This window comes from Homarus americanus, unplaced genomic scaffold (assembly GCF_018991925.1).
Source record: "Homarus americanus isolate GMGI-L3 unplaced genomic scaffold, GMGI_Hamer_2.0 scaffold32340, whole genome shotgun sequence".
NCBI classification, from domain to species: domain Eukaryota; kingdom Metazoa; phylum Arthropoda; class Malacostraca; order Decapoda; family Nephropidae; genus Homarus; species Homarus americanus.
Genome location: NW_024747232.1, coordinates 2,368 through 12,500, shown reverse-complemented (window position 1 = coordinate 12,500; position 10,133 = coordinate 2,368). Strand labels below are relative to the sequence as shown.

The following is a 10,133-nucleotide window of genomic DNA, read 5'->3' as shown; positions in this document are numbered from 1 at the left end:
ATGTATATAGTTCTCAGGAATGATTCGTGTCCTTCAGTACACGTAATTGGATGTTAAAAACTCATAACTCCAACCTAACCTAACCTAACCTAACCTAACCTAACCTAACCTAACCTAACCTAACCTAACCTAACTTAACCTAACCAAATCAGTCCGGGCTTTGACTTGCGAGTGTTTCTGATATGTTTCAATTATTCGAGAAAAATGATTCAAAAGTGACGATCTTATGCACCCAGGTGTTTGTGTGTGTGTGTGTGTGTGTGTGTGTGTGTGTGACCTAAATATGTCTAAAAATAACATTAGTTCTGCAGAAAATTACTGAAGAATCTTGTTATAATATTGTGATCACTGCGCTTCAACAAACAAAGTTTTTAAGTGACTAAAATGTTAACAATTACACTATTTTAGTAACATTTAACACAATAAGAGCGATAGAACTCTCTGTTTATGAATGAATTACCCTCAAAATGTACTGTGGACGTCAAAACCAAAAATCTTATACGTTACTTTACAATATCATAGCTTAAGACTCTTGACCAAAATAAACTACCTCGACTCATACCTGGGAAGATGTGCCTTAGTATGCAAATAAGGTCATTAGTATGCAGATTAAAAACACACACACACACACACACACACACAGGATCAACTATATAAAAACTACCTATAATATTCTATTTACTTGTGATGGGAATAAACTCCAAATAGTGTTTATGAAATTTCCACCTTTTTTAATATCAGTTAAAAGTCAATTACAGGATATGAATATTAGATCATTTAGTAAGTGTTTACAGCGGCGGTTCATATTAAAATCTGTATAATGTATTCTCAAGTATTTTTTTGTATTATATGCGAATATCAAATGAATATACATATAATAAATAGTGAAAATTCCATATAACGGATTTTTTTCTCCATATAATCCGTTAGATGGAGGGTTTCATATATAATGGACTCTTGATGTAACGGATTTTCATATCTATATAGTTCGTTAAATGGAGGTTTTTACATCTAATGGACCCTCGATTTAACGGAATTTTTCATCTTTGTAGTCCGTTAAATAGAGGGTTCTTGGTATATAGATTATTCAAACACGTAATGGATAATATATTGTTGTTTTTGTTATTTAGTCAGAGAAAAAGTTGTTCTTAAAGTATGATTAGGTTAGGTTTAGGTTAGGTTAGGTTTGGTTAGGTTAGGTTTGGTTAGGTTAGGTTAGGTTAGGTTAGGTTAGGTTAGGTTAATATAGTAAGAAATATCCATCATGGTAGAAATACAGTGAGAAATATTACACGTGGGAGTTAGCGCTGTGTGTTAATGAGAGATAATGTTACGTAGTAGTGGCGGCCATTATCCATCAAGTGCTGAACACTGACGAAACAATTGACGATTTCTCAAATTTTTCTTTTGGACTCGTAAAATTCCTCGTTATTTCACTCGCTAAATTTATATGGATTGGAAATATTTTTAAGTTATTTATTTGTTTTTTAATGTTTTTTTTTGCGTGGTTTATTTATTTATTTATTTATTTTTATATTATTATTATTATTATTATTATTATTATTATTATTATTATTATTATTATTATTATTATTATTATTATTATTATTATTATTATTATTAGGTGTGATGGGGCAGGAAGGTCGAGACTTGTGAGACACACACACACACACACACACACACACACACACACACACACACAATGAATCAATGAAAATAGCAAAATAGTGAACCAATAAAAATAATATACAGAGGTTGTGACCTAAATACGGAAACTCGATCACCTTAAAATATATTCATCCATTATTTTTGTTTATTGGCGCTCAGAGTCTTACAAACTTTCTCATAATGTTAAGGAACTGTGCCATATTGTAGTGACCTTAGTCAATCACAAAACACTGGTATTTACCCTCATGCAAAACCTAACCTAACTCGTATATGTCCAGTATGTATTGAAAACTGAAGTCAACTATGTAGTAATGTCAGGTTATGATAAGGTGTGGGGGTCATCCCTTGTGTGTTTGGTCTGGGGCATAACGCGACCCTCACTCAGACGCTTCGTGTTAAAAATACAATTCTTTTTCTCCCCGTGAATATTTTGCCTTCAAGACGATTGTACGTTTTCTGTTTATGAGATACTGTTGTTTGTGGCGGGGGTGAGGACCTGTGAAGACGTGGTGGGGGGACGTGGTGGGGTGGGGGGACGTGGTGGGGTGGGGGACGTGGTGGGGTGGGGGACTTGGTGGGGTGGGGGACGTGGTGGGGACGTGGTAGGGACAGCTGGTAGGATTGGGGGACGTGGTGGGGTGGAGGACGTGTGGAGGAACGTGGTGGAGGGCGTGGTGGTGAGTCTCCTGCCTCACTTTATGGAGTGAAAAGTTTATGGTATTGAGAAAAAAAGTGTAGAGTAGATGAGAAAATAACTAAGGGTAATAAATAAGAGAATTCGTACAGTAAGAAAAGGAAGAAAATAAAAGATAACTACCAACGAAATATGGCACAGACAATCACTTGCACACACACACACACACACACACACACACACACACACACACACACACACGACGGAAATAAATTAAAAAATGACGCAAAACAAACAAACACAACATTGAAACTCAGTAAAGTATAAGATTATAATTGTATATACCCCAATACTCTAAGTACTTCTAAGTCATTGGGTGGAGACGACCATCAATTTCAAGCTTGTTAAAGACAGATCAAGTTTTTTTATTATTATTTACAACCTTTTTTTTTACACCATAACTTGAATTCAGGTTGTTCGTGGTTCTTCTTCTGGTGTGGGAGTCCCTGAGTTAGCCTTCCTTCCTTCCTTTATTTCTTCCTTCCTTCCTTCCTTCATTCCTTCCTTCCTTCCTTCCTTCCTTTATTTCTTCCTTCCTTCCTTCCTTCCTTCCTTCCTTCCTTCCTTCCTTCCTTCCTTCCTTCCTTCCTTCCTTCTCTGTCTCGTTTATGCTCATGATGGCCGGACACTTTTCTTTCAACTTCTTGCAATAATTTACTGGATTAATACGAGTAATCCGGACACAAAAACACTCTAATGACCTCACTAATAAAGGTCAGAGGTCAGTCAGATTAAAGACTAGACTCAAAAGACAAGAGACTCATGAGGCTGATGGAATGAGGGTGAATGAGGGTGTTTGTGTGAGAGCTTCTTTTCATTGATTTATTTTGTCATAATTGTTGTATCTTTTGTGTAAAAATCTCTTAATTGGCTCGTTTGGACAAAGCTGTGTAGTAGTTGACCTGTTTCACTTCAACCTGGCTAGCCTCATTACAGGAAGCCTTTTAACTCCTATCATTGTACAGTTTCGTTTGGGTTTAATGTTATACTTATGACTGATGTTCAGGTACAGCCACACCCAACCTGATTGCCGCCTGGAGTCACTAAGTCATCACAAATCAGTAACAACACATCAAATATTCCACCTCATTTAATTTGTGGTTAGATAAGTAATGTCAAATTATGATAAGTAACTTCTATGTAAAGTTGAATACAATTTGACTGAAATACTGGCAACATTGATTAATTTTCTGGATATAATATTAATAATAATCTCAATAAAAATTACTTTGAAAGATTATCAATTAGTTTAACCCTTTAAGTCCTGAAGGGTTAAACTATCGTAAAAGGGGTAAATCATATACAAGATGACTTAATGTACCTGATATAAAGACAAACTAATTATTTCCAACATCATCTTAACCCAGAGATAACAATATAGACACAAAGTTTATAATTTTTACTAAGAATTTTTTTTATCATTCGTGTAACATAATGAGTTCCTTTGTCATCCTTCAGGGCAGCGCTGGCATGACCTTGTACGAGTATTATGTTCCTAGTGGCGTGGTGGAGGCGCCCTTGGTAGCTGAGGGGGACACTTTTACTCTCAATAACAAGGACATTCTCATCCTCTCCGGCGCCTTTCACTACTTCCGTGTCCATCCCGCCTACTGGAGGGACACTTTACGCAAGCTTAGGGCTGCTGGGCTCAACGCTGTGGAGACGTGAGTGTGTTAGTGTGTGTGTTAGAGTATTAGTGTGTTAGTGTGTTAGTGTGTGTGTGTGTGTGTGTTAGTGTGTTAGTGTGTGTGTTAGTGTGTGTGTTGGTGTGTTGGTGTGTGTGTGTTAGTGTGTTAGTGTGTGTGTGTGTGTTGGTGTGTTAGTGTGTGTGTGTGGTGTGTTAGTGTGTGTGTGTGTAGTGTGTTGGTGTGTGTGTGTGTGTGTGTGTGTTAGAGTGTTGGTGGGTGTTGGTGAGTGTGTTAGTGTGTGTGTGTGTGTTAGAGTGTTAGTGTGTGTGTTAGAGTGTTAGTGTGTGTGTGTTAGAGTGTTAGTGTGTGTGTGTTAGAGTGTTAGTGTGTTAGGGGATAAAACACCTTCAGATGTTATATTTTATTTACTCCCTACAGTGAAACCTCCATATCATAGACTTCTCTCTCCATGTGTTCCTTTAGATGGGGGTAGACAGCTCATATTTAACGGACCTTCGATATAACGGACTTTCATCTCTATATTGTCCGTTAAATAGATTTTTTACTGTATTTAACCGTATTCAACACCTCTCCTCCACCTCTCCTGCCGTAGGTATGTACCATGGAACTTACATGAGCCGCGTCAAGGTGTGTACGACTTTGGAGACCTAGGAGAGAGCATGTCGCCTTTCCTTGACGTGAGATCCTTCGTCCAGATGGCGCAGGAGGAAGACCTCTTCGTCATCCTTAGACCAGGACCCTACATCTGTTCCGAGTGGGATTTTGGTGGCATGCCCAGGTGAGAGGGATATAAGTATACCCGTATGAGAGGTGTTTTATTCTGGTGAGAGGGATGAGATGTGTATTAGAGAGGGGTTGTGGTCATCGTAAATATCTATTGAAAACGAATCTCCGAAAACTAACAATATTTCTGACAAACTTTATCATCCCCGCCACCGACCGAGTAGAGGGGTACAGAAGATGAGTCTGTCTGTCATTGCAGCCATCCATCACACTTCATAATTTATGGATTAACTTTACCAAATGTTATTAGACTTTAACCAAAATTACTCCAAAGAAATTCGTCTATAAAGCCGTGGACCAGGGACCGTTTGATCATATTTTGATTATACTTGTTACAGAATTATAGTTTATGGAAGGAATCAATTTATATTTCTTTATGCCATATACTCTCACGGGGACGCCTCATAGCTCTCATTGTTCTTAAAAAAAAAAATACTCCCCTGGTCTCTGTTCCGCCCTGACAACCTACACTCAGAAGTTCCACCACCTCGCGACAAACCAACAGCCTACGAGAACACTTACCTTAGTTGTTAATATTCCAAACTAACAGACACTCTTCCTACCATAATTCCTGTATACACTTACTAGAACTTCCTTCCACAGTGTCTTCCCGATCTCACATAACCTGCCACAGCCCATGACATATCTTCAGCCTTAGTAATAACACCTGTCTTGTGTTCACCTGTCTGTATAACTTAACTAAATCAGATTCCTTTCATATACCAAACACAATATTTAAATTAATGTAAATATCAAATCTCAGGAGAAAAAAAAAGTTCTTTAACTCCCAGAGATAATAAACATTCGTCACTAAACATATTTCTCACGTCTTCAACTTCCAAAAGTACGTAATGTTGGTTAAGGATTAAGTAAATATTGTAGGATAAAAACACACACTGAAGGATATCGGGATAAGAGCATCCTATAGGGTCAATGGCACGCGGCTAGACAGTGAAGGACAAGACAGTTACATATGACGAAGGACACGGACAGAGTAAAGGCCCCGTCCTTGACCTCTGGGGCCATAATGGGAACCTCCGGATGCCTTGTTAATGACCTGGCATTGTCCTACCGGTAAACACTGCCCCATGCTGTCCCCATCATCAATATACAGAGGGAGGGAAGGTGTCGGGGCGTGGTAAAGGTGCCTGTCGCCTGAATCTCCTTGACCTCTCGCCTCACCCTCCACCACACCTCCACTGACCTCGCTTCACTCTCCCTCACACTCCACTGACTCGCCTCACCCTCCACCACACCTCCACTGACCTCGCTTCACTCTCCCTCCTCGCCTCATACCTCCACCACACCTCCACTGACCTCGCTTCACCCTCCCTCCTCACCTCATACCTCCACCACACCTCCACTGACCTCGCCTCACCCTCCACCACACCTCCACTGACCTCGCTTCACCCTCCCTCCTCGCCTCATACCTCCACACTGACCTCGCCTCACCCTCCACCACACCTCCACTGACCTCGCCTCACCCTCTCTCTACCACCACACCTCTATACTGACCTCGCCTCACACCTCCCCTGACCTCTGACTTTCACTACCCTCCGTGTTACTCTCTCTACAGTAATAATGATCAGGTGGCCTAAATCTCAGACTCCTTTGGGATACATCCTAGAAATATGAGCTTTACCAAACACGTTTCTGAGACAACTGAGTGTATCCTTGGGGTCCCTTATGATAATTGTAAGACAAGTTCTATGACCACATGTAAAGGTTAGGTTAGGTTAGGTTAGGTTAGGGTTATTAATCTTCAGGTGAAATAGGGAAGGTGAATCGCCAGGTGACTTTTCTTGCCTACACACGGAAGGACTGTTGTACAAGACGTGGGCAAGGAAGGCTGATAAAACAATAACAACGAACGTCATCTCCCGTGAAGGTTGGCCTAGACGTCACGGCCCTGGTCAGTGTGTGTGTGTGTGTGTGTGTGTTTGTGTGTGTGTGTGTGTGTGTGTGTGTGTGTGTGTGTGTGTGTGTGTGTGTATGGCCCTGATGCTCTGTTTGCATTTTATCCCTACCCCCCTCCTCCCCTCCCTGTGTGTGTTGCCAGAGTGTTACGTGTGTTGATTCTCTTTACATGAATAATCGCTTGTCATTTATTATAATTTAAAGTTTACTCTCTCTCTGTTGTTATCATTCTTGTTTTTGTAACTTTATCTCTGTATTGTAATTGTATAGTAATTAGGAAACTTGTTATTATAGTAGATAAGACTTTGTATTTATTGGTGAGATTTTGTAGTCATAATTATATAATCCTTGGAGTAATTAGTTAGGATCTGGGGTTTGTAGGTAAGATTTTTGTATCTGTAATGATGAACAGAGCGTATAGAAGGTTGACTACAGCATGAGCTAAGTCGTCTTTAAACCAGAGCTGCAAGGAGGGTCGTAGACGGGGTTGCCAGAGGGACGTAGACGGGGGTTGCCGGACATGGTTTACGTCGAGGAGGAAATAAACGCTACCACAACTACCCAATTACCTCCTGTGACTCCACTGCTAACTAAGCCTACCTTACCACATCTGATCTTTCTCTCCTACTCTCACACTTAGCTTGATCGTCAGCACAGTGGTTGGTTCAGCCCGTGGGTCCTGCTCTGTTGGTGAATTCACGGGTTCGATACCTCTGTGGGGTAAAATAGAGAGGGGAGGGAGGGGGAGAGGGTAAAGAGGATAGGGAGGTGCGGGAGAGAGGGAAAGGAGAGGGAGGGGAGGAAAAAGAGGGAAGGGGAAGGGAGAGGAGGGAACTGAACACTATTACATCTCGTCTTTTTTCCGGAAGTGGATTTGTTGTCTCAATACTTCTCACATTAAAATTTTTCTCTTAGGGGAGACGTAGCTTCTCCCTCACTCCTGTAACTCACACCTGACACCCCCCCACACCTGAGTAACCCATACCCTTCCCTTCAGTAACCCACACCCTTCCCTTCAGTAACCCACACCCTTCCCTTCAGTAACCCACACCCTTCCCTTTAGTAATCGACACCCTTCCCTTCAGTAACTCACACCCTTCCCTTCAGTAACCCATACCCTTCCCTTCAATAGCCCACCCCTTCCCTTCCAGTAACCCACACCCTTCCTTCAGTAACCCTCCTTCAGTAACCCTTTTCCTTTAATGTACCCCTTCCCTTCAGTAACCCACACCCTTCCCTTCAGTAACCCCACCCTTCCCTTCAGTAACCCACCCCTTCCTTCAGTAACCCACACCTTCCCTTCAGTAACCCCTCTTCCCTTCCTACAACAGTTTCCTCCTCCGTATTACACCATGCACAGGTAAGGACATACTATGAGGGCTTCAGACCCCCGCTGCTGCCTTCTTCGATAGCTACTGCCGAAGTTGGTGGATCTTCAATTCTCTCGAGGAGGCGCCATCATCGCTGTCCAGGTGAGACTAACAGGGCCAGGGGAGGTAGAAATATACATATATCATTGTCATTATTATTGTCATCATTATCTTAGTATGATTGTCTTAACTAATAAATCACTCTTATTATTATTATTATTATTATTATTATTATTATTATTATTATTATTATTATTGTTTTACTCTCCTTATTTGTATACAGTGGAACCTCCATTCAGCGGACTTTATGGATAAGGAATCCGTTAAATCAAGGTTTCGTTAGATATGAATCCTCCATATAACGGACTTTATGGATAAGTAAATCCGTTAAAGCGAGGTTCCATTAGGTTAGGTATAAAACTTCCATATAACAGATTATAACTATTATATAGTTACCATTATATATGAAGCCTCCATTTAACGGACTGTATGGATAAGGAAGTCCGTTAAATTGAGGTTCCGTTAGATATGAACCCTCCATATAACGGACTTGTGTTGTGTCACAGGTGGAGAACGAGTACGGTCACTTCGGATACGGGAAGGAGCCTCGGGACATCCTCTACCTGGAGTTCTTGAGGGATAACCTGGCCGCTAATGAGTTCGATGAGTCCCTCTTCTTCACCTCCGACTCACCTGTACAAACTCAGGACCTCGGTTCGATCCCTGGAGGTGAGAATCGAGTGAGAGGATATTTTTTTTTTAGTACAAGGATGTAACGTTGGTGTAGTCATATTCTCTCTCAACAAAGCTACTGAGGTCAAGATACATAACCCCTCACTTAACCCAACCCAACCCAACCCAGCAACCCAACCCAAGCCAAGCCAAGCTAAGCTGCCAACCCAACCCAACCTCAACCCAACCCAGCCCTCCAACCCAACCCAACCTAACTGAGAATGAGATTTTAAACGCCGCCTATAGTACAATATAAACACACCACAGACTTGAGCTGTGACTTGATACCTTATACCACTTTAGGACACCCTGAGTAAGTTTTAGGACACCCCTGATGTAACTTTAGGACACCCTGATGTAGCTTTAGGATACCCTGAGGTAACTTTTTTGGCGACCTTGAGGTAACTTTAGGACACCTGTAAATTTTAGGCAATAATTTTGGAGATAATCCTGAGACAATTCCTTGAGGTAACTTGTGATTAATTCTGGGTAACTTTTAGTACACCCTAGGTAACTTTAGGTACACCTGAGGTAATCTTTAGTACACCCTGAGGTTAAAACTGGGTTTTATCAGCTTCCGTGGGAGTTTACTTTTATAGAGGGAGGGAAGATAGTGCTATAAGGTGTTACAGCCCTAAGTGTCTAAACGCATTCATATGGACACTGTATATAAGCTTCGGTAAGAGAAGATTATCTGAGTAACAAAAAAAAAAAAAAAAAAAAAAGACAAAAAACAAAAACAAAAAAAAAAAAAAAAAAAAAAAGGATAAAAAACACAAAAACATCAAAACACAAAAAAAAACAAAAAAAGACAAAACACAAAACAAACAAAAAACAAAACAAAAACAAAAAAAAGCATAAAGCAGGATATACTTTAGTGATAAACTATCCTGTGCCTGAAAGCTGTGATGGCAGGATATGTGGATGGTAGGGATATGTGGATGGTAGGATATGTGGATGGTAGGATGTGTGGATGGTAGGATATGTGGATGGTAGGGATGTGGATGGTAGGGATATGTGATGGTAGATGTATGTGGTGTAGTGATGGTGGATGGTAGGATATGTGATGGTAGGGATATGTGGATGGTAGGATATGTGGATGGTATATGTGGGATGGTAGGATATGTGATGGAGGATATGTGATGGTAGGATATGTGGATGGCAGGATATGTGATGGTAGGATATGTGATGGTAGGGTGTGTGATATGTGGGTGTAGATATGTGGATGGTAGGAGGGTGTTGGTGGTAGGATATGTGGATGGTAGGATATGTGGAGAGTGTGGATAGGATATGTGGATGGCAGATAGTGGTGAGGAGTTC

At 40.8% G+C, this 10,133-nt stretch overlaps 1 protein-coding gene across 1 annotated transcript in view; it reads left to right on the top strand.

Moving 5' to 3' along the window:
- Positions 1 to 8,053, top strand: part of LOC121879504 (beta-galactosidase-1-like protein 2) — a gene marked incomplete at its 3' end in the record, with an annotated part of 9,084 nt that extends 1,031 nt beyond the window's left edge. Inside the window, 3 exon segments of the mRNA XM_042386146.1 lie at positions 3,821 to 4,026; positions 4,604 to 4,789; positions 8,043 to 8,053. Of these exon segments, the coding sequence (XP_042242080.1) occupies positions 3,821 to 4,026; positions 4,604 to 4,789; positions 8,043 to 8,053 (403 nt within the window).
- Between the last annotated feature and the right edge of the window lie 2,080 nt (positions 8,054 to 10,133).